We start from the raw sequence: 25,879 nt of genomic DNA, 5'->3' as shown, positions 1-25,879 counted from the left end.
CCAAAGTCAGTAAGTGGTAATCCATCCAATAGCTGTTAGGATATTCCAGTCTAGACAAAAGTCCTGGACCCACTGATATTGCCTCCCTAAAGCCATGTGGCTGTTACAGCAAAAGAGAAATAGAACAATAAAGTACATTATTGAGCATCGCAGACACCATAACACAATGAAGATAGGGTACCTTTAATGTGTCTGACAGTAAAAGTATTTTTCTAATGGAAATAATAAAGCAATAAGGCATCAAACTTCATTGTAGTCTTTTTAGTGGAAAAGTATGACAGATAATAACAAGGGAAGCACTGTGATACAATAAAGCTGGTGGGAGAAATGACATAAGCACGCCGTACGACTTAAAAGAAGATGTTGTAGGAGAGTGTTCATGAGCACAGTATAAAACTTAAAATACTCTGAGTCATTGTGCCTGTCAGATCTTATAATATGCTGCTAAATTCTACTCAGTGCAGCACATAACGACCCCAGAGACACAGTGAGCCAGGATTCTGTCTCCTGCAACAAGCTGCATGGCTTACATCAGGGTTTGCTGCAGCGCATATGCTTGTTGTTTGTTTGCAAAGAATTATTATGGATCTTCAGTTTTGATTGATGAGATGTTCATGTGCAACACACCCCACAGTGATCGGACCAGGATCAGGATCCTGTTGGGCATCCAGCTGCTGGAAAACACAGACCCTGGCCTGCGTACATATTGAGTGCAAAGGTATGATGAACAGCCTGTTGTCTGGTGTGAAGCAGTCCACATTTATTTTGCCCTTTTTTGGGAAGCAGCTCACCTCCTAAAGAAGACCTGCACAATTGTAGAGTTAGTTTGTGGGCTGCTCTGAAAGCAGTTCTGTGTGTATCCTGAGCACATATTCTTAGTAATGTGTCCAATTAGAATGAAATAAGAGTTTTTGCGAGTTTGGTGACATTGGGCCTCCGCTCAGCTCTTGCATGTGGGCGTTTGAAAGATGCGTACATGTATCTGCCACAGCTGGATGCCTCCGCTCCTGCCTGATGATTGTTTCGACAGTTCAGTAATAGCCCCTGTTGACAGTCGAGGCAGGCCTCCACTGGTGGAGGCAATTCAACTTGTGCTATTCAGAGTAAAACTCCTTATTTCAGGGTAATTAGATTCTTGAATAAGATGATTTCAAATCCCTCTGAGACCCGGGAATCCAGGGGAAACAATTAATCTGGAAAGGGAAGTGCAAGCTTTAATTGGGGCTTGATGAGTGTTGTGCTTTGGAGAAGGGCATCGTTTACAGCATCAAGGAGTCCTAACTTTACATCCAGGTAATTTGTTGGGGCAGTAGTGGTTAATTTGCAGAGAGACTGAGCCAAACCAAGTTGCTCCTTTCATAGTACTCCAAAAATCTTATTTTAAAGTATAATAATATGCACTACATATTTAAAGTTAATAAAGCTGCCGATTCTTACATGTTCTTCATGGGCTTACAGAAATTTACCAGTAACACTTTTTCCCACATTCCAATACTGATACCTACATTTATTAGGGTGATACTGAGTATATCCCCATTCCTGAACTTTAAAAAAATATATTAATTTATAAATATATTAATGGAAAACACAAATTGCTAACTTTGACTAACACACACCCTCCTCCAGCACCACAACAGTGTTTCCTGTACACTGACAATATTTGGTCGGGACATGCAGGTTTATTTAAAGTCATCCAGGTTTATTTTCAGAGTTTTTTTTTTTTTGATTCACATGTAGGCACCATCTGTGTTTGAGAGAGACATCTACGGGTACATCCCTTCTGTAAATGTGCCAATTGAGGTGCGATGTCTCATCTTAAAACCTAAGCTGTCATTTCAAGATTTTTCTGCAGCTTCTTGCTGGCAATATCATCCTGTACTCCTGTACTCTAGGATGATAGTTGGGATGTGCTACATCAGCAACAATAACATCTGTTTCGGACTGGCAGCATTAGACTTGTGTTTTGGCTGCTTGATTTTCAGTTTGTTTGCATGTTAGCAAGTCGGGGCTTTCAGACTTCCGTGAGCATGACATCTCAAACACTTGAGACATGTGGAGAATCTATATTATTGAGCTCTTGCCGATTTTTTCTGTGTGCCTTTTGCAGTTACAGGCCTGAATAGACAGGAAAATGATGAATAGAGTGCCTTGGCCTTGTTGCAGCAAATATTTATGTCCAAATCAGTAGAAAAGGCTTGCACACTGTTTCTTGATGACCCTGATGAAAAGCCACAGGCTTAAAAGCATCTTATTATTAAAGTTGTCCTCTTAACTTCTACCGTTTGGAAAGCCAGAACAGTACACTTCAGGTTTGTGCTTTTCAAAGTAAAAGCCTGGTAGCATTTCTTTAGAGAAACTCCCTTCGTTTGCACGTAATTCCTTTATTTTGATATTTCCCAGCGCAGTTCAACTATGCAATGGATCAAGTCACCTGCAGGGGGTTTTATTGAGGTAAAACTTATGAAGACAGAAGAGAGACGGGACCAACACGCAGCACACTTACACCTAGTGTAAACGCTGCACTGACAGGAACCAGAGCAGACACGTGCAGCAAAACACGTAGCCAGTCTGAAACAGCTGTAAGCCTTCACACATGGCTCACTTACTATGATCACAGAATATCAATTGGAACATTTCGAAAGGAGAAGGATGTTAGTTGAGCATCTTTATACAATATATGGTTTATGAATACTGCCAAAAGAGGAGAAAAAAAAAAGTAAACATACAGAAAGAGGCATGGTGTTATGGCCATCTGGGGGCTCAACTGGTTATGGTGGTGGTTTCTAAAACTGTGGAGCACAGGGCCCTTATGTAGGGGTGGACAGGTAGGGGCATTTCTAAAGGTGTAGCAAGGAAAGGTGGTCCTTCTTGATATCTCATTGGCCACCGAAGATGCCCTTAAAAAATAAAATAAAATAAAACCATAGGTAGTTTACCTTTTTTAAACCCGACAGCAACAAAACAACTAAACATATTTAAACATTTCTAAACACAATTCACGTGTCGCTGTTGGAATACAAATGATAAACTTTGAGACGTAAAATTTGTAGCCACATTAAATTCACTGCAAAAACAGCCTGATGTCCCCCAACAAATAACTGATCGATTAGATTAGAAGATAATGGATATATTAATTGTTCAGTGCAGCCCTAGCTGTTATACTCACCGTTATAGAAGTGTGTTTTTCCTCCTCTATGGGAGGGACAGAGGACTGCTGCATTAAAGTAGCAGATAGGAGCACTGGCTGGCCTACTTTCATTACCAGATACAAAATTTAGGCAGCATTTATGAGGTCAGTGTTTACACTGGTATGGGTATCGGATAAACTCTATTAGTTTCAAATGAGCAGCAGTATGTGTGGTGAATTTGATGTGAGAGACAAAAAAAACATTTGTGATGATCTATTTTTAGCTGTGTTTCAAAATGCTTTATGGAGCTGAGCCCTCACATTATCTGTAAAGTACTCTCTGTCACAAGGTTAAAACAAAATGCTGAATACCAAATGGCATCAGGACACAAACTTCCCTCTCTCTCACTCTGACACGCTGCCTACACCGAGGTTGATTCCCTAAATCAGCAGAGAGCTTACATAACCGGGGTCACCTGTGGACCCTTTGTGAAATAGAAAGCCCTTAATGAAATGCTTACATCGTGTCCTCAGTGTTTCAACGTGTCTGCTAATCATATCAGAAACAATAAATCCCAACCTAGTTGTGTGATGTGTCAGAGAGCGGAACCAGATTAGAGGGGTTTAAAAACAGTGAAATTGAGAAAGCACCTGTTTTTTATCCTTGTGGTAATCTCCTAAAACCTCAACCCCAACCCATCACACCATGCAATGCTTGTAGTACACTGTCTCTGGAAAACAACAGGTCCTGACTGACTCTAATACAAGATGTTACATCACATCTATGTTATGTAACCTTTGTTCAGGAATTTGAATGTTGCTCAGCAATGTGAAAACATTAAAAACTTTGCTTAATATAACAAGGCAGTAGTAGCGTGATTAAACAGAGTGCTGCAGCACGATGCAGAGCTCTCTCAGTCCAATGGATTTTTGCCTAATCCCTTGAGTTTAATGGTGATGAAACTCAAAGAGCTAGTCTGTCCGAGTTACATGCACAGCTGCCTGTTTGATTTTAGCTTCCCACCTTTTTGTGTGAATAAACATCCAAGTTGCACAGCAGTATCAGTCTCCTCAGCTTGAAAGACTTCATATTTTGATTAAGCCCCCAAGAAACGACATGCCCTCTGTGCAATGTTACAAACAAGTTCTCTTTAACATAATATGAAGGATTACATCTAATCCAACGCAATCTCAACACGATCCTTAGTCCCACTCAATGCTTGCATTAAGATTAAACAGCAACTCAAAACATTATGGATTCATGGACTTAAGAAATTGATTTATTTCTTTTGAAGCTACTGTTTGCCTCATCAGGCTTTAAATATCCCTCCATACCCGACCACCCTGTAGGATCTCTTTGGTCTTTCATGTCATCGACTTAATGTTCTCATCCCACACACTCATGTTCACAGCGTGCATGTCCTTCTTAAACATTGACTTTCATCTCTGCTGTTTCTGTGTGTAATTTTGTTATTCGAAGCATGTAACACTGAATTAGAAAAAAAAACCAAAGCTAAACAAAGTAACGCTCCCCTCGGGCTCTGCGTCAGAGATGCTTGAAGTATTTGTCGCTTCAGTTCAAATTTTGTGGTTTTGTTTGTTCCACATTGTTCAAAGTGCTCTGCTGTGTTTGATCAAAGAGATGCTGTCTTTGAAGAGCCGTGCAATTGCCGTTTGTTTTCGGTTTGTTGACACTCCTGATTTCTGTACTTCTCTATTTACCAGATAAGCGGCAGACAGATGGAGACTCATTGTATTTTCCATTGTTAGATTAATGCAACAGGTTCACTGTCAGATATGTATATGAATGATGGATTACTGCAGGATACACCTCTGTTTTCTGCAAGATAAGAATTTTAAATGATTGTTTTAAGCTATGGCTCCTTGTCAAAAACACTCCATGCTTTTCTTGCTACATCTTAATCCCTCTATTTTTATGCAGTGGAAATTGATATGCTTTAATTCCCATCAACAACAAGACTATATCAGCAGAGCTAACATTATTTAAGAAGGAGGGAAATAAGGGGTGGACAGAAATTTGACAAGTTTGACTTTGGGGTGTCAGCAGTTGGTTAATGAAACAAAGTCATTCATGCACCAAAATTACTATAAAAGTACAAGTCACATCAGTGATGCTGAGTGTTTTTTGGTGGTCACTAAGAGGGGAAAAGGTTTTAAACTGTTTCCTCTTGAGACAATGTTGATTACCACCAGTTTTCCCATGTGCAGTTTCCAGTCTTGCCAGCTAACAGTGCAAATGTTGAGCTGGTAGTCTACAGTAGCGTTGATAGTTGTAAACTCCCACAGCCAGGGAGTTGCACTGCCCACATCAGCTGGTTACAAGGTTATCCTCTTTTAAAGGAGACATATTTTGTCCCTTTAAGACAAGTTTATACTCTTCTCAGAGGTCCACAAAACATGCCTGTGAAGTTTATTGCTGAAAAACACTCCAGTATTGGATTTTTGCATATCTAAAAAGCCCTCAGAACGAGCTGTTTCTGTCTGTCTGTGGCTTTAAATGGTAATTAGCTGTCTGACTCCGCCCCTGACCACACCCCTCTCAGGAAATCTGTTGTTAGACACTTTTATCCAAAGTTGAGGACCTGACTGGGATTCGAACCATCTATCACCCAGGCCGTAGTCAGCAGGGTAACCCACTGAGCTATCCAGCATCTCAGCTGTTGGCTGAGAGGATCAGTAGAGGAGGGCAGAACCTCCAAGTGGGGGAGGGCCAACCAAACCTGGGGGCAGGTGCTTACGCCCCATGTGAGGTCACCAGGTGTAAAATCTGAGAACGACTTGTTTCAGCACACATTTTCTGAAAGGTGGAGAAAGAGAGGGGGAGAGGGAATGGATTTTTCTGGTACTTGAGGGGATTGTGGACAGGCCAGTGGCAAATAAAGCCTGAAAAAGTGATTTTTGCATAATATGTCCCCTTTAACAGTATTTCACTGTTTTCTTTGAGTGGTGACCTATTGAGGGTGAAAAGCTGTGAAAAAGTGGCACCACCTCTGGTCTGTGTTGTTATGTATCCCAGCATGTTTTTGTAATTTTTTTGCAAGGCAAAACCCATTGCAGTGCACAATTAATAGGAGCTCATTTTTAATGGCATCCAGGCCACTTCAGTGGGTGATTGTGGTAAAGCATTGTTTGTTTTGGCATTTATAGTGGTCTATGGGTCAAACCAGTGTATAGGATGCAGCCAACTGTATAGTTGGAAAAAATAGACATTAAAAAAATGGATAGAGATAGAAAGACCGGATATGTAAAAACCCTGCTTTGTACATGTTAGCTAATCAAAGTCTCTGGTTCTGCGAAAACAAAAAAAACAACTTATATTACTAGCTGCGCTGGGAGTAGCATGCAATCATAACACTGCTACAGGACAATTTTTTCCTCATCTGCGCACACAGCACTAAAAAAGTTTCTGAAACTTTGTCGCAAGTCAGGCAAAAATATAAATCCATTGTTAAAATCTATGGTGAAATTGGAGAAAAAAAAATTAGCAGACTTAATGAGCAAACAGATGGTTATATTATGGTATGTTAAAGGTCAGCTCAGTAACATGACCATTAGGTAAATGCAAATGAAATGCCATGATATTTTCAGATGCCCCATCAGGAAAACAAAAACTCTGTTTTTGACAAGAAACTTAAATTACACTTATGAATATGAGGATTTTTTTCAGCAGTATGAAGAAGATTTATCGGATGGAAACAGGACCTCTTTAACTTTCTAACTCAAGCTTTACTCAGCTTATACCACTTCTGTTAAAAATGATGTGTCATTTATTTCTTTCCAATGAACAGTGAAAAAGGATACACAGTGGTATCAATAAAGACTTGGATCAGAAAGGAGTTTCAATAAGGGTATCATCATCAGTAGGAATTAACGATCTCCATCCCTAATCGAAAGTGCATCTTACACATCAGACTTTACAGTGCCAGTCAGTTCATCCATCCATCTATCCATTATCTACACTGCTTGTCCTGATAAGGGCTGTGGGGGCATTGAGGGAAAAGTGGGGAACACTCTGAAGTGGTCACCAGTCACTCACAGAGCTGACATGCAGAGACAAACAACCAGCCATGCTCACACCAACGGGCCATTTAGTGTCACCAGTTAACCTAACAAGCATGTCTTTGATCTGTGCAAGGAAACCAGAATGTCCAGAGAAAAACCATGCATGCATGGGGAGAACATGCAAACTCACCATCGAAGGGCCCTGTCCAATTGGGATTTAAGCCAGGAACCTTCTTGCTGAGAGGCATCAATCTTAACCACTTCACCTTCACTCAGACCCCTTCTCAGTTTAACTGAATATCACTGCTTTTATTAATGTAGGCCTACAATGCTGGTAAAACGTGTCTGGCTATATCACAGCCTCCCATTGGTAAGGGATGTTGCTCCAGTTAATTGGCCTTCTCTCCTTATTTTGCTGCCTGGATGTAGCTAAACCAGCACAGTGGATGGATGACTCTCATAGGGGCAGAACAGTTGGACAGTATTTTGTACAAGTAAATAGAGGTAAAGTTAGCTACATCAGGTAAAACTGCCATATAAACAGAGCACTCAAACATATAACGTGGAGATTAACCTGCATGGAGGTTGGAATTCTGGTATTATTAGCGCTGTTAATGTTTGCCACACACATAAATATTTTCAAAATTTTAACTGATTTTTTCCAATGTGAGAGAACCCACACATGGTGACAGCTAATCACAGGTTTGACCATTTTGTTCATATAGTGCGTGGTTTGGAGTGAGAGGATAAACTCACCACACCAAACACTTACAGACTGAATCTGAGTCTGGTCTTGCTACTAAACAAACAAATCTCACGCAGTCAAATGTGACTTTGGACTGAAGAAGATATGGTGGTTAGCTCTTAGCTACATGTTAAGCCTATTGCAGTTGCCATTTTGGTCCAGCTTCCTCCCTTGCCAGTTCGTCTGTAGTATGTTTTACAGTACATGTTGTTAAAAACACTTTTGGTGCCACAGATCAACAAGTTGCTCCTTAATTTCTGACGTCCATCTAAATGAAGCTTAGCGTTAGTTCATACAGACATGATAGTTTAGCCCAGCCTTCATCAGCTGATGGCCAGCTGATCCAAATTATCATCTCCCAGCTCCCAAAGCCAATGACAGCTCTTTCTCTCAAAATAGTGGTGTATTTAAATATGACTTACTTCTCACTAATCCCTTCTGCATTGATTCTGATGCACCACACTGCTGCTGCTGGCAATGCTTAACCTCCTCCACCCCAGCCTTCTCCTTTATAGCATGAAGCTATAGCACCCTCACATTAGATTCATGCTAATATGGATTAGGGCTTGCGCTTTCTGAAAAGTCAAAGCATGCTGCTTGGCTAACTCAGGGAGCATCTTTTGAGCAAAGCCCTCTCCACCAAGTAAAACTGCTTATCCAGGATTTTTGGTTGAAATATTGATCAGCTTTAGTATTTATGATCTTGAGTCAGAGCCTCCAACCAGGTTGGAGATGGAGAATGTCACACACCACAGGATAATCTGGAAAAAAAAGTCTTATGAACCATCCAATAATTGGGCTTTTGCTAAATCAGTACAGTTACAAGTTTGCCAGGTAATGGTGCAATTTGACAGTGATTAAAAAGCCGCACACATTTTAGCAGCATTTAAAACAGCCATCTGCTTTGTTGGTAAAGAATGGGATGAACTGTTTGCCACATGTATTTTAGGCTACACACAGTGTGTTTGGGTGTTTTGCAGTGTTAAATAACATTCATTTGACTGAACGTTTTCTTATCTTTAGACCTGTTAACTTTATTTTTTTTAAATTTAAATGTCCATTTATTCAATGGAGAAATAAGTTTCTGTGACCACTCTAAGTTGAGATTTTAGATGCCTAATGCTTAGTATTAAAGAGATAAAAGCTTGACAGTATATTTAAAGATAGCTTAATTCAACGCAAGAATTTCCTACTAACAAAATGTGAAGCAGCTTCATCAAGATACACCAGCTGAACTCTCTCCCTGCAGTACAGGAGAACCAAAAACTCACTGTGCTTTCTCTGAGCTTTTTATCCTTGTAAAACAATTGCAATATAAGAAGTGAGCTAGATTCTTCCCCTTATCCTGAGGGAAATACCCCCTTCATCAGTTCTGTACCTGAGTGCACAGAAAAGTTATTAGCTGATTTTAAGGGCTGATAATGGCTCTTCTGTGATTTAGCAAAGTCAGAACACAGAGGATGATAAACCAAAGTTAAAAACTTTCATTTCCACTACTAGGTCAGATGACAGAGGAAAGCAAAACTGGAACAGCAGATATCACTTTTCTTTTCTTTTTTTTTTTTTTTTCTGTTCCTGAGGCTTTTAAACTTCATCTGGCAGACAGGAGAGAAACGCTATGTTCTTTTTCAATTTACAGCATTAGGACTCACTTCTGATTGTGTCTGATGCTAATTCCTGAGTAAGGATTTTTGCTTTCACCAGAGGTCAGCAGTTTCTGACACAAAAAAAGTACAGAAGAACTTTTACTAGATCAACTTTCAAGTGTCCATTGTGTTCCTTCCTCACTTAACATCGGCTCCATGAACGCTACGTGCTTGTTAGCTTGAACTTTGGCTTGGTCTCTCGTAGAGGGGCAGAAGACAGAGGTCAGGGTGCTGGGGTCGTACGTTGCGATGGGGATAGCTGGAGGTTTGGGCTGTTTGCAGCAGCTGCAGCGACATGGAGTCAGGTAGAGGTAGATGAGGATGAAGATCATTGTCACTGCACAGCCCAGCAGCGTTGTATAACCAGTGTTGAATGACTCGGCTGCAGGCTGCAGCACTGTCACATTTACTTCCCGTGTTGCGTTCAACGCCTGTTTAATATCCACAGCTGTGCACACGTATAGGCCTGAGTCATTGACCTTGGCAGCCTGAATCTCCAAGGTACCATTAGGAAACAGACTAATTAGCGTGTCATTAATGCTGTCCTCGGTGATGTACCCCTTGCTGGGGGAGAGCCATGTAAATGAAAGATCTGTGCTGCTCAGGGACGTTTGACAGTCTAGACGCACTCTTCCTCCCTCTGATACCAAGACATTGGAGAGGAGCACAGTCAATGGCTGTGATACCGCTTTTTCAACAGAGCAATTGTGGAAAAAGCGTGGATTCCGGAGGAATCGAATGGTTGCTCGTTGGTCGCCGAAGATGGAGCAAGTGTGCTCATCTGTAAAGTCCTTGAGAGAGTCATAACCTCTTAGATCCCAATGCCAGAACACGCTGTACATGGAGCAATCGCAGATCAGAGAGTTGTTATGGAGGTACAGCCCCCGCTGCACCAGCCTGGGCAAAGCTTTCACATCCTCCCATGGCAGGCGTGACATCCGGTTGGATGAGAGGTCCAGCATAGTCAGGAAAGGATGACTGTGGTCTTGGATTGAGAAGAACGGGAAGTGTGTGATCTGGTTAAGGCTGAAGTAGGCCTTCTTTAGGCTGCTCAGACCAATCAGTGTGCTTGCCTCCACCTGTGTGATCTTGTTATTGTAGAGCAGGAGCTCCTCCAGCCTCCACAGCCCCTGGAAGTAGTGCTGCTCCACCACCTGCAGCTTGTTTGAAGACAAGTCCAGGTGCCTCAGGCCAGTAGCATTGTTAAACACCCCGACGCCCAGGGAGCTAAGCTGGTTGTGGGCCATCCGAAGGTTTTCCAGTCTGGGCATCCATTTGAAGCTGCCTGCTGCCAGCCAGGAAAGGTGGTTATGGCTGACATCGAGAGTGGCAGAGAAGGAGGGCAGGGACAGAGGTAGTTTGGAGAGTCCACTGGAGCTACAGATGACCGCATCAGATACACAGAGGCAGATAGATGGGCAGGCCTCCTCAGAGCTGGGGAGGAGACAGAGCAGCCACAGGAGAAGGCCTGGATACAGTCCAGAGGTCATGTTTCTTGAAGTCGGATCCTTCAATGTCTCTAATCCCTCGGGCACTCCCTGGTCAGATAAGAATCAAACGAGAAACAGCATGGTATATTAAAAGTTTTTTTTTTTTTTCACCCTCCTGCTGCTTTGAGCAGTTCAACAGACAGATGATATGACTCCAAGGTTAATGCAACAAAAGAACACTCAGTATCCATGGCAGGGGATGAAAAATAGTTCAAAGTGAAGACAAGTGCTCCCTTTCCCCTAGTTTAATCTATCTTTTTGTTGACCTGAGACTATTTGGAGATGTTTCCTCTGTTTACAGAAGTGATACATAGAATTTTGACATACTTGTCTTTTTTTCTAATAATACACTTCTGATCCATTTCATTCTTCAATCCACTCAAATAATGAAAGCAGGAAAAATCATACCTATAGATGCCCCAAGGCCCAGACTGGGATTAATGTACTGGGGTTTCTTTTGTCAGACTAACAGTCCTGAAGTGGAATATGTTCACTTTATGACTGCCATGATGCCACATAATTAAACTTACACACTGTAAAAAGTAAATGATTGACTTACTTTAAATATTACTTCAATAATTGAATTAACTTAATTGAACCTTAGTTAACAAGCTGCAACCAAATTTGCTTTATTGCAAGTTTTTATCTCGACTTGAATGACCTTACCAATTGAAGCATTTTTTTTAAGTAGTTCAATAATTTTCTTTTTTAGGTTGCATTTTTAGAAATAACTATTTCATTACCACAGCAACAAAAACAGACGCACCCAATACTGGGCAATCTCTTGCTTTCAGTTATCAAAACTTGCAGCTTAAATCGCTCAAAAACATTGTCAACATTCCTGATTAAAATTTTTTATGCAATTTAGGCTGTGTGCAGGAGTTTTTTTTGCCATTTTTGATCGATTTGTTCCTCTCTACACACTTACCTCATGAATTAGATTGTTTTTTTCTTAGTTTCCAAATTTTTAGGTACCATCGGTACTTAACAGATTGTATTGTTTTTTTTTTATAACATGATGTCAAAAAAGAGACTTGTCCTTGATCCGCTTCCCACTTAGAGAAAATAAAACAGACAGAATTCACATGTGGGCGACCTTTTTTATTCTAACTTATAAAAAGTAGCTGTCAACCCATTCACAATAAAAGCTTCCAGTAATTATCCAAGAAATCTTGGTGGATAATGGACCGTCTGTTTAAAACTCAGACTGAAAAAAATGAGATACTTTACCTTATAAATGTTTCTTCTCAGTAAGCCTTGGATGATTTGTAGCTTATCATCATCAAACATCAGTCATAATCGATTTCCTGCTGCTGACTTGTAGGTCTTTATGAATTTGAAAGCAAAAAGGGGAAAAGTTCACACCACTTCCAGACAAGTGAACAATTTGGCTCACTTAGTTAATCCCATTCTCCCCTCCAAAAAAAGATGGAAAAAAACCCTCATCCAAAGTGCTTAGCGACAACTTGAGACTCCAACTTTGCCTCAGCTTTTCCTTTTCGTAGTTGTACCCCCATCAGTGAAAACCCACAACATTGCTGTCTAATCCTTATCTCCACCTCAGATCCTCCTCCCCAGGCGCTGGTGGAACAATGCTTCAGCCTGTTCTTTTCAGCCAAGTTTAAGGTCCCCCTACCAGCTTTCTCCTCTCCCCAAATGAGTGTGCCGCTCAACAAACATCCTGCAGTGCTTTTGCGGTGTAAAGCAAACAGCACACAGCTTACTTAATCTCCCACAATCCCCTCCTCCTCCTCTGTGTCATTTAGAGACCAGCCTTGTGTCTCCCTCTCTCATCATTAAGTAATGATGTTGGTGGCTGCCCTTCCCGCTCTCTGCTTTACTTCCTGCCTCTCTTCACAATATCACTTTTCTTACATTATGGGATTGATATTCTATTCCATTAAACATTTAATGTTTTCACGAGCAGATTAGTTGAACCGCAGAAGCTTTTCTCGTAAATATTGCATGTGTTATTGGGTTACCATTCACAAATCATCTCAGGGGACTGAAACTTAGCTTTTCCAACTTTGCCCTTCCTGGATCTTGCTCTATTTATCTTTGTAAAAACGCCTGTTTTCATGAGTTCCCATAATTGCCGAATTGTGTCTTTTTCTCGTCAGTGTATTTCGTCAGCATCAAAGGTTTCTAACAGTGCAAGCCTCCTCTTACCTGTGAAGCCTTGTCATTTCTGTAAATTTGAGAAAAGTTTCCCTCTTGCACACACAAAATCTTTCTTTCCCTAAGTGCCTTAATCAGTGCATCCCCTCCTTTTCTTTCCAAGCCCCTGACATCCCTCCTTCCCTTCCCCTCGGCTGTGGGTTTGACTGGATATATGCTGTCCATGCTGCTTGGTCATGGTGGTCCTGACAGCTCTGATTTCTGTCACAGTGAATTAGCTTTGCCTCCCAGCAGCCACCTCCTCCTCACTGCTGGCCCCCCTCTGTCAGCCCCTTTTTTTATAAGTGCTTGGGGCTTTGACTGACTCCCACTCACTCACTCACTCACTTTGCAGAGGCACATAGCCGATTCCCACGTGGATTCAAGCTCGCTGGATGGGGTTCACGTCTCCAAAGGTGGGCTAATGGGAGAAGGAGTGGAGTCCTTGGAAAGTAAAGTCTGAGATCAGCAGATTCCCTCTTTGTGTTTACGGACAGAAAGAAGGATAAGATGAAAACACACTTGGATTTATTTGTGCTGGAATAGAAGAAGCCATCGCCATCTTTGGCATTGTGGCATCACACAATCTTGTCCCAAGGCTAGTCATCAGCTTGGCTGCAACATGTAAGAAATATATACGCCCACACACGTACATCTGAAAAAGGATTTCAAACAGGCCGTCCTTGTAGGTGTTGTGTTCATGTGGGCTTATATCAGGGCTTAAATGGCCTCAGAGTAATTCCTCTGTTTTCCTGCAGATTGAACTTTGTCCTACTGTAAAGAGAACCTTTGTCCAAATAGCTTTTTAAATATTCATGCTGCATTGATTGTTTGAGAGTATTATGTAACACTCCTATTTGTTCAATTGGCTGCTCCAATCATGTATGTAGTGTTTTTCTAAGTCCCTAATTGTAAACGGATCACATAAGACCTATAAACCAACGTGTTCATCTGCATAAGCTGGTAATGATTCATGGTTTGGTGAGCGCAGAAGAAAATGAGCACATGAGGCATTTAAATAACCGGTATCCATGTGCCAGCGTGATGTCAGTGCCTGCATTTGTTTTTAGCTACAGTATAATTGTGCAGGAAACTTGCTTTCTTTTTTCCTTCAAACAGCCTTCATTCTGCTGCTGTGGACACAACGTGAACATTTCTGTGCTTTCATTATTTTCAGTATTGATCATTCCGTTAAGGATCCGTGTTTTCGAGTGCAATCGTTAGTCATTGTCTGCGGAGATCTGTTCAATCAGAGCATGAACAGGTAAACAGGATGAAGAGAAAGTGGGGTTTCTATTCAGACTTACTCAATTTGTAAGACAATTCTTTAAGCCTTTTCCTGCTGATTGCCTCTCATCTCACTGTAATAACATGTCCAATTTCAGCAGAATTAGTTCCTCTGGAATGTCAATAATAACACCTTCATTTCCCCCCTCTGTGGATAAAAAGTCTTCCTGTTAATCTCTGTGTGTTCCTGCATGTTCCTGAATATATCTGATGTCAGATTGGACTGTGCGCCCCTCAGCCCTGCCGCTTTGTGCAATCCCTAATCTGATCAGTAGCTTTCTATCAAGCTGCTTTGCAAATCCCGCCTTCCTCTCCCACATATATTTGATTGGACTCAGCGTATGCAAAATAGCGCTGTCAAATCCGCCAGGTTCAGAGTGGACCTCAAAGCATAAACCCTGACCCTGATGCATCCTGCCCCCAGCAGAAAGTGATTTTCTCTTCACCATCTGCTGCAGAAGAGAAGACGAAAAAAATAAAAAGCAGCAGCACACAACAGCACAGGGAAACGTCTGCTCTTATCTTGCCCTTGAGAAGCAGCGAAGCTCACTAAGAGTCAATAACATAAAGCTTTATTTTCTCAGATGTAGGAGGAGAATTTTCTTTGAACTTAAAAGCACTACACAACTGCAGACATGCTTTTAAAACTTCCTCTGCTTTTATTCCCCTTTTGTGCTTTAAAATTAATGCAAGACTCGAATGAAGTCTTGCAATTATGTTGACAGAATCCTGACTGGCTTAATACCAACTAGCTGCTTTATTTGTTCCTTTAAACAACGTTTTGTTCTGTGAAAAGAGATAAAACGAAGCAAATGATGTCAAGCTCTATGTTAATTATTGAATAAATATCTGACAGCAGACACAAGAGCAAGCTCAACTGCCAAACTCATGCACTGAAACCTCCAACATTTCCAAAAGCATCTCTGCAAAGCCTACAGCACCGAGTGTTTCCACAGCCCCCGTCTGCCAATTATGAACCCTTGAACCTGAACATTCACACACCCTTGTTCAGTATTTATTCAGCCTTTCAACGGCTCTTTGTTGGCACGCCTGACATCCAGGCTCTCAAATATGAATGAGCAAGAGCCTGCATGAAGATTCGGGGGATTGAGTTTTATTTCTTTTTCCTCCCTGGGTGAATTTGCAGTGGAGATGAGCTCTCTGTTGAATAGGAGTTTCAGACTGTTTGCTTGTCACGAGGAGCTGCACGGCAGCTCCATACGCTCTGGATTCACCCTGATCGCAGTGTATTATTTGAGAACATCTTAATCTAAACCTCCCAAAACCTGGTGAGATAGTGCTTTTGTATGTTACATAATGTGAGCCGCTCACACACACAGTGTGCTCCAAAACAATCTGACTTTATCTTTTCCTGTAGGAGCTTTTCTGCATTCAGTCCATCTGCTGGTTGTGTTGTAGTGTGAGCGTGAAGAGACGAGTGCTCCATCTAGTGGTTACTCATGATGGATAGTCTCTTTTATTTTGCTCTATTACATTATCACTGGAGCTATGGAGGGAAAGGACAAACAGAAAAACTAAATGTTAAGAATATATATCATCAGAACTGAAGGCTGTTCTTAGGACACAACCTTAAAGGAACAGTTCAACATTTTGATACCATGCTTAAAGAAATGTGCTTATAAACTAGATGGTAGTAATTGTAATTTACACATGCTCATAACAAAACTGTCATCTCTAAAAGTCGTTACAGAATAATGACTTAAACTTGCTGACTGGGACATCTGCATACATGTACAGAAAATTCTGGCTAGTTACTCCACTCATGTTAACAAAGTATGCCATAGAGACGCTACTTCCGGAGTACTTTATTATTGACTTTTTCTCTGCAACTTCTTCCATATTGAAAGTGTACCTCAACATTAACCTGACTAGCCACAGCCAGAAGGTAAAAAAGAAACACTGTATATATAACGTGGCAATTGAAGTCAAAATACTGTTCAAAAGTGGGCAATATGTCCTAAAAATGTATATCATGCTTTTTTTTAATCTAATCTGATTTTGTCTTTCCTTCTTTCTTTCCTGCTTTCTTTTTGCTGTAACAGTAGTATAAAGTGAGCTTTAAGGACTGCTCAATTATAGCAAAAACTGTGACTCGGTGACTCTTAAAGGTGCAGTGTGTAAAACTGAATATCAACATCTAGAAGTGGGTTCTAGATTGCATTTCTCTGCTGGAAACTGTGGCAACCAGTTGAATTTAATGTGTATCTGTAATGTGAATACAATACAATACAATACAATAACTTAATCCTTTTTTCCTCTATGTTACCATGGAAACATGTAAAAATCCAAGATGGCGGCATCCATGGAGGCATCCACGGCATCTATGTATGAATCAAAGGTTTATTCTGAGTTGTTTTTTTTTTCAGAATAGCTATTTTTGAATTTAGATGACTAAACACTTATTTAGATAGACCGTCTTAGAAATGTTTTGCTTTATTTTACCAAGTTTGTTCAGCTAAATGCTACTAGGCTAAATATTACACACTGCACCTTTAAAGTGATTTTTCTGCTGATTATCGAGTTTTACTGCTAAATATTAAAATAACAGTAACCCAGGAAGCTGCATCACGGGCTTTCTCTTTCTCTCTATTATTTTGTATTTAGGCAGCATGACGTGTTGATAGGACAGCCTGCCATTGATTTACAGATCCCCAATAAACAATATAATGATTTGCATTCAAGCTAGCTGTACTGAATGATCCAGAATTTATTAAAAATGTATAAAAAGGCATTCAACATCAGGTTTGCTGGTGTAGATTTAATCTTTAAATTCTGGAAGAAGTTCCAGGCTCAGTAGAAGTGCTGCTGTAAGGGATTCAAAGGCATGGATAACATCAATAGGACATCTACCTTCAAAGAGCCATAACAAGTAGGAGGCTACCATTTATGACTCAATTACAGTAATTACATTTTTGATAAATTGTGTCCCTTTTTTTCCGTGTATGACAATGCCAGTTTATACAGAGAATTATAGTCACACAGCCTTCAAACTTTGCTGCTGCAGTGGGTCCTTGATATTGGAACAACTTTAGTCACAATTATTAAACACAGCTACTCACTGATTTTACATCTGCACTGTGTGCTTCATCAAACTCTAATGCTAGTTCACTTTGAGAGCAAAATTAAGAGGCTAAATCTATGAAAAATGTTTTTCCCTTAAAATAATTTTATGCTCTTGCAGCCACTTAAACCAGAGACACACCGATTCCAATTTAATTAGCCAAGTGTAATTTCCAAATCCGACCTCTGGATAAAGATTTTGATTACAGTAATGATTACAGTTTTTGTCCTTAGAAAACTGGTAACACCAAAAAGCTTTTTTACTCTTGCTGTAATAGGTGTTCAATTTTTTTGTCCATAGTAGAACACTGACTGTCAACTTTTCATTGAAAAAAAATCTTAAAAACTGGTCATATGGGCCATGTGACCTACATGACCATCTCTGATTTGACTTCATTTTACTTTTATTCTCTAACTTAGGCTAGAATTGTTTTTTAATTGTTTATTATTAAATTATCTATTTATTATCTATTGTATTAAATCATCTGTTTGAATAATATGGGATTTAAATCTCCGACTTAAGTTCGTATTCCGCCAGGATTTAGGCTCTGTTTATTTGTCTTTGTTCAGTACAGCTCTTTGATAACACAAAAAATTAAAGGAAACAGAAGTTTATTGCAACGGCAGCTTCAGACTGGAGGAAATATGAGATATCAAAGAAATTATCACTGACTGTTTCTTTCAGCTGTTGAGCATGGTTGACCCAGCCGCCTCTCTCTGTGTCTCTCTGCCTCATTAAACGGGTTTTCTGATCATGTTGTATATCCACTTATTATCCATGTTAATCAATATTTCCTGTAGAGTGATATGTCTGATTGAAGCTCAGTCTTTGTAATCACACACTCACACGCTGAGGTTTTATCATTTAAGAAAAGGATATTACCGAAACATTAATTCAGTAAATGTTAAATGCTGCCCAGCCCACACATGTGTGACAGAGACAGTTGAAGCCAAGTGACAACCTCCAGTCCTGAAAAATGAAACCAAGTGCAAAAAATTGTAATACTGGGAGTGTCCACTTGAGGCTGGCTGCAGGAACACCAAAAGTCCCATCTGGACACCTGTTAAACAGCTGGTTTTTACACTAGAAATAAACTGGTTTACAGCCTGGTTCAAAACACCAAAAGTATCTCATTAGCTAATGTCTTCATGTGCTCACACTGTACGGGGGGTGAATTTATTTGTACCACAATGGTTTAGATTATATTTAGGATAAACCTCACTTCACACCGATTGGTGTGTCTCATTTGATTGACAGATAGCTCAACAGGCAGAGGCTACGTTTCTGTCAACCAGAATGCTAGCTAGCTGACAGGAAGTCAAGCTAGGTGGCTGGGCTGTTAGGTTGATCCAAAGTTCGGTTGAGACCGTTATTTCAATCTGGAAGCCTCCGCGGATTGGCTGTTTACTTATTTTTGAAGTTGGGTATTTAATGGGTTAGCAACATTTTCAAATTCCCTTTAGATTTTATCTGGTTAATTTACAATATTTTAAAAAAGCTGCAGTGAAACAAAAGAATTATTTTAGTTTGTGTAACTGTTTTTTCAACCCTTATTTTCTATAAATAAGTCAGTATTTGAATTCTAAAAAAATGTGACTTATCCCTACACTCTAGAAGCCTTAAGATTGTTTACCTAATCTATTTCTTTAACATTTTTGTTAATTATTTTATAGATTAAATTTATGTTGAAAGTGCTTTAATTTTTTTTTATATCAAATCCCATGGACAACACTTTATACAGCAAGCAGAAACCAGAGCTGATTTTAATTAGAAAACATTAAATTAATCTCCTGAGTGTGGTAAATTCTCAGCCAGATGCTCACATGTACAGATGCTTATCTGCTGCGTTTTTGCTACCTATGAGCACAGCAATCAGACCTAACTCATGATTACGATGCAAACCCACGTCCTCATACGTGTCAGTACACAGAGAGCAACGTGCAGGAAAAAAGGCCTGGGGTATGAAAAGCCCCACGTCTCCTCAGCCTCTGTCATCTGCGCTGATTGTTAACAGATTTCAATTAGGACTCACAGGAGTTAATATGATTGCTTGCTGTTTACTTTTTTTTTTTTTTTGCTTCCGTCCATGGAAGCCAATTATGCAGGAGTAGCAGTAGATGAGTACTGGACGCTGCTAATGGCTCTGCTTCTCCCTTTGTGTTCACATTACTGAAGGATATGGGTTGTGAAATGAGATCACTACTGACTACTGTGCTATCAGTGATTGTGCTATAAAACATTATGGGCCAGAACGTAGTAAATTGTGTGACGTGACTGTGGGGTGGCAGCCTGTCTGCTCTTTTTATCTGTTGTCGTCTCATCTCCTTTCTCTTCTTTTTTAGCACACTTTTGTCATCTCTTGTTTCTGTCATCTGCCCTCATATCTCCTCTTCTCCACTAAACCTTTCCCTTGCTCCATTCTTTTGTGTCATGCCTCCCCTCCTCTTCATCCTCGCTCATCACCTTTCGCTTATCCTCTCAATTCTTATCTCCCAAATCACTTTTTTTTTACACCTCTCCTCTCTGACTTTCATCTCCAGCCCCTGTGGTTATCAACAGAGACAGACGGGGCATGAAGCAAAGCCTCCCCTACTTCCAAATCACTTACGCTGGATTGACATATCTTGGAAAATCCATTATGTTCTAATCAATAAGCATTAATGTACATAATATAGAGATTTGACATAAATCACAGCCAAGAAATTAATTATAATCTCATTACTCAGAGAATCTTTTATCCATTTATCACCTGAATTCCACGTGCACGTCCTTGTGCATGGCCATGAATGCAGACAATTTAATCTACCTGAACTTTGCTCCGTTAAAAAAAAGGGGGTTAAGTTGTGAGAATCAGCCAAGGAAAAAATGTTTTTGTTATTTTGTGATCCCTACCTATGTTAAAAAGAGAAAAGGGAAGTAGAGAAACAGACAAAGATGAGACATGAAAACAGCAGTGTGTTATACAGAGCTGGTTTGTCTGAATGCACTTCACAGTTGAAATAGTCTGATGGATCCCGCAGCCAGCTGTCTTCAACACCTGAGCCACATCGCTGTTGCCGTGTGACTGCTTTCCCCTCGCTCAGACCGACACCCGGAGACATGGGGTGTGATGAGCAGTTAGCAGTTCCATCAAGGATCTCCGGGGCCATCCATGGAAAATGAAACCATCTCTGAACAGGTAACTCAATTTAACTGGTGGCCGCCTTCTCTGGAGCTACAAGCACAAATACTTTCCCAGCTGATGAGATGAGGTAACAGAGCATGGCCGCAGTCACCAAGTGCAACAGGAGAGGCTCGTTCCACTCAAATTGCCTGGACATGGTCAAGGGAGGCTTTTCCACCACTTTTTACAGACGGAGGAGCAGACAGTGAGGAGTAGAAAGGTTCTGGGTTTTCTCTCCTTCCTTTTCAATCAATAGAATAGACTGGCTTTAATCATGGAGCTATTGAGTGCTGAAGCTAGCAAAATGGAGAGTTGCTCTCCTGGAACCATTCCCAACTCTTCAGGCACAGGAGGGAAAAACACTTTATTTGGATGTCATTTGCAGCGCACCAAAGCCTTGGAAATGTTTTTTTTTTTAATTCCATTTTATGCTCTACACATGAAAATGAGATACTTTACATCAAGGATGTTTAAATAAAGAGCACCTTATGTGAGTCAAACTTAAGAGGTCATAGAAAGTAGCAATACTGTATTTTATTTAGCAATTTTCAACGCCTGTCACTGCTGTAATCAGCCAAGATAGCAACCAAGTGATTTACAGCATGCTGACTTAAGAGGGATAATAAGAAAGCAAAAAGAGATGCTTTGTTGGAGAATGCTTGACACACAGGTATATAGTGGGGTCAGAAAAGAGATAAAAAGCAGAAGATTGACTGACGAAGTAGATGGTGAGTCATCAGTCAATTAATCAGTCAATCAATCTGGGAAGGTCTAGACCAGGGGTCACTAACTGGCGGACCGCTGGCCAGGTTCAGACCCAGACACTATCTGATACGGACCTGGACCCGGACCCAAACCCGAACTTACAATCATTAGAATAAGAGGGAACTTTAAATTTGATGGGGCACTTCTATTTTAACCGGCACAGCTATCCTGGGATTTACGGTTCTGCAGATCAGGAAATGTACAGAGCAATTGCATGTGAGTTAAGCCATCTCACGTGACGCTACTCGGCCAATGAACTGTCTGAATTCCAGGTGGTAAACATTGAACAGCTGCATTCATACGAGGGACAGACGAGAGGAAGACAAAAAGAAAAGAAAAGAAAAAGAAAGACAAAGAGAGTAGACAAAAAGGCAAGAGAGCTGAGACAAGGAGAAATTCACAGACAGAGAAACGGTTGAGCAGTAGACAAAGAAAATCGCACTCAGATCTAGATATCACACTAACTCAAGTTAGACATTATGATGTTCTGGACCTTTGGTTTAATACATTTTCTCTGACTGGACCTCTTTGAATTTTATGTGATTACCCCTGGTCTAGATCATACATAATCTCTGTTATAATAAAGACCAGCATTAATCACCATATGCTCAGCACTGGCAGTATTTAGCCCCTGCTAACAAAAACCATCCCATAAGGGGCACAGATGTTGTGCAGGCGAGGCTCATGTTGACACCCAAAGCTGTGCTGGGGTTGGAAAGGGCTAGCAGTAGGGGTAGGATTAGGTGGGAGAAAGGCAGGAAGAGGAGAGGCACAAGAGAAACAACAAAAGCAAATGAAAGACGAATTTATGGCATGTTGTGTCCATAATTGCATCTCACATTTTGTAGGAAATTGCTATAACTTCATTAAGGATGGTAGCAATATGTGAAAAACTGAATTTGATTTAATTTTTCAGGTCCTCCAATATTTTAAGAGAAGATTCTTTTCTGATTATTAACAGAAATAATCAAGATAGTCTGGCTTCAGACCAGTCATCTCTGACGGTGACTTTCACAGATCATTCACCTGAGATGCTGTATTTGAACAGAAATACACATTAAAACTTCCAAAATAAAATCGAATAAAACTTTCATTTACAGTTAGGGCTAAGATAACTGTAAGCTTACCAAAAGTTAAGAGTTGAAAACCTGATCTGCAAAACCTTGTTACTAAACATTAAATAAAGTTGAGTAAACAGTCTGCTTCTGTGAAAAAGCTTGCCCTCCCTGAAAACATTCTAACACAGACAGTGTAGCTTAATAGCAAAACAGCTATTTAAGTTACATAAATATGTATCTTAAGTAGTTACGTTAGCTTTCTATGTTTGCTAAAGCTCACGTAGCTAAAGCTAACATAGCTACATTGGCTTATGTAGTAACGTTAATTATGTAGCTAGTGAAGCTATGATAGCTAAAAACACTAAAGTGAGCCACGGTTTTTGTTAACTACTTCTGAAACGGGTCTATACATGATTTAATCCTGGACTAGACCTTTGCAATCTGTTGCTCCAGCTGTGTGTAAGTTCAAATGTAGCCCAGTTTGAATGTAGGTTTTTACTTATGACAGAGTTAATGCTCTTCTAACATTTGAGATACTTTCAGCGTAGGCTTAAGTTATAACTGAAATATTACACCTACCTCCTACTAGATGTAAAGTCCTCCGTAAAATATGGAAGTCAAGGTGATAGTTTTGAAAGGTGAGATAACTCGGAAAATGACGAGGAGCTGAGGATTTCACTGACAATTTGGTGTCAGCAGTGTGTTCTCCATAATCGATAACACTGTTGTTTCCCATGAATGGAGATAACATCTGGCAACCGCCGTTAAATTTTCTTGTGGTATTAGCGATTTCACCCCACGATGTCAATGTTGTTATTTTATACTGGCTATAAGTTTAGGCTGAAGGCTTTAATAATCAGCAGGGAAAATTCTTTGTCACATTTTTCATCCACACTAAGCGCTGTTTGAGGATTAACAGCAGTTAGCATACCTTTTTTTAGTAGTTAGCCTGTTTAATGCCAATTCAACATGAGAGGTGTGTTGTGAAAAATACTGGGTTGTTAAAAGCTTTCTGGTTATTGGTCATTATATCTGCAGCAATATTTTGATTAGTTTGGACATAAAGGTCTACTAGTTATAATCAACTTTATGTATGTGGTGCAACCAAACAATCACACAACTTACGTTACAACTTAACTAGTTTCACCGTAGGGTTTAGTGTTGACATTACATTCTAACTTAAGACAGAACTTATGTATAGCTGCTCCCTCTCAAAATAATCAATATTTTTCTGATGGTCTTTGTTTGCTTTATATCACATGGAGGCATCTGCATTTATTTTAGTCAGTTTCCTTAGCAGACTGAGATTGTTTTTAATTTATTTTTGAGATCATTTTATTTTATATTCTGAGCAGAGAAGAAGATCAATTAAAATCAAACATCAGCTTTGTTTAAAAAAAATCTGACCAATGTCATATTGCTCAGCACGGCATTACAGTATAAATCATAGTATTAATCAGGATATTATTGCACTGTTTACATGATTAAGCATGTGAATCCTTAAATAAAATAAAAAGACAAAAATTAAGCTGGTTGGCAACAAATCTGCATCATGGGAAGTTTGCCACATGTACAGTGCTTAACAAATTTATTAGACCACCTGTCATATTTGTCTCAGAGACCATCCAGCATCATGAAGTGCTTTAATGCGGACTCTTTCCTTTTCAGTGAGCTCTCCACGTTTTATCATTTTGAACAGGAATGAGGGATTTCAAACTGAATTCACTCAAATTTCAGTTGGCTCACTGGGCTTCTCTGAGAAATCAGAAATTAATCAAGCATAACATTCAACCACTAAAACTCATTTTCTGTTCAGGAATGCAAGTAAATAACTCTAATTTGACATATTAATCAAGAAATATTAATGTGCTTTACTATTTTTTCAGTTTTTTTTGTAAATCAGTAAATTTGAAAATTCATGGATAACAATAATAATTATATTTTAGCATTCAAATATCATCACCTAGTGTGACATTGCTTTATTACACAACAGTTAGTTTGGACAAATGTTCTTTTTTGAACAGGAAGCTTTCCTTGAGTGCTGATATAAAGTACAACAACACTTAGACTTTTCACTCTGAGTGTCAGTCTGCCTTAGCCAACAGTTCTGAACTTTTTCGTTTACATATGGCAAGCAGTGTTAGTGATGGACTAATTACAGTTGGTACCTGTGAATTACAGCAGACTTTTTATAGGTCTGGTCAAATGAAAAATTAAAGCACTGTGTACCATAAAATCTTTGGGCTGCTTGGAAACAGTTCAGTGTTATTTCAGTTGTCAAACTAGTTAAGCTTATGGTAATAAATTGTTGAATTTTACTTTTTAGTATGTAGAATTGTGTTAAAGTATGTGAGAGGAAGTGATGTACTAAATAGCAGCATGACTGATCTAATATTCAGTATAAAATAGTCCCCTCTTATTTGAAAGTGCTTTATTGTGCAATTAGTTTTGATCAACTGTTCTTATTGGACAAATGACATTAATGAGTGCTAGAACTTTTCACTTTTTGTATCACTCCACTTGTGCCTAATATTCTGGGTGCTATAATTTAACATAACAGACAGAGTTTGCCCAATAAGTCTGATGTGTGCTTATTTTCAATACATTACTCCATGTTGTGTATTATTCCTTAAATATTTCTCTGTAAAATATAGAGAAATTGTAGTGTAAAATAACTAATTTAGTCAGATTTAAATACCTAAAGATTGTATTTCTGTACCAGCAGCATTGAACTCTGGTATCCAGAAAGAGGTGTAGTAACATTTAAATCACATTTGAGCTCAGGAATGGATCTCCACATTTAGACAATTAGCTCCACAGGGACGGAGGTGTCACTCTCACACTGTGCATTGGAAATCACTCTTATTAGACCATTTCATAATTGTTCCCGCTAAATTATCTAACGATCACATTGACCTTCCACAGTCCTGTTTAGTAGTCTGAGTTGGTGCATTCAGGAAAGTCGGTTTAATGAGCGCAATTTAATGGGTGGCTCAATAATGCTATCTCCTACTCCATTATTAATCACAATAAAAAAGTTAGCTCTGTTAATTATTGCAAATGTGTTACAATGAAAATGCCAATGTGGCTCAAAAGCCTGCAGGTATTTAAGCGGAAGTGATGTATTGTTCAGGCTGCAGGAAGAAGACCTAATAAAACGTCTGCTGTATAACGCAGCTACAACAGCACACAGTCATGGCAAAGGTATAGCCGTTGTCATCCCTAAAAGTCCGTATGACTCCATTAGATCACATTACATGAAATTTTAATGTTCCCTGCAGGGAAAAATGTCCATTGCACCATTTTTCTAGAGGAAAGCTCATAACGTATCGCAGG

The 25,879-nt window shown here is 39.7% G+C and overlaps 2 protein-coding genes across 2 annotated transcripts in view; one reads left to right on the top strand and one right to left on the bottom strand.

Annotated features, from left to right (window-relative positions):
- Positions 1-665: 665 nt before the first annotated feature.
- Positions 666-25,879, top strand: part of LOC121518216 (metabotropic glutamate receptor 7-like) — a 193,386-nt gene continuing 168,172 nt past the window's right edge. The window contains exon 1 of the mRNA XM_041800476.1: positions 666-718. The gene's annotated coding sequence lies outside the window, so the exon portion shown is untranslated. The remainder of the gene's footprint in view (positions 719-25,879) is intronic.
- LOC121517330 (amphoterin-induced protein 3-like) lies at positions 9,649-12,313 on the bottom strand. Its single transcript, XM_041799034.1, has 2 exons — positions 12,262-12,313; positions 9,649-11,079 (listed from the first exon to the last, which is right to left on the bottom strand). The coding sequence occupies exon 2, from the start codon at positions 11,029-11,031 to the stop codon at positions 9,649-9,651; it is 1,383 nt and encodes a 460-aa protein (XP_041654968.1). The 5' UTR covers positions 11,032-11,079; positions 12,262-12,313.

Source organism: Cheilinus undulatus, linkage group 11, assembly GCF_018320785.1.
Source record: "Cheilinus undulatus linkage group 11, ASM1832078v1, whole genome shotgun sequence".
Classification (NCBI taxonomy): domain Eukaryota; kingdom Metazoa; phylum Chordata; class Actinopteri; order Labriformes; family Labridae; genus Cheilinus; species Cheilinus undulatus.
Note: the sequence above shows the minus strand (reverse complement) of the source record. Positions and strands in the feature narration are given on the sequence as shown.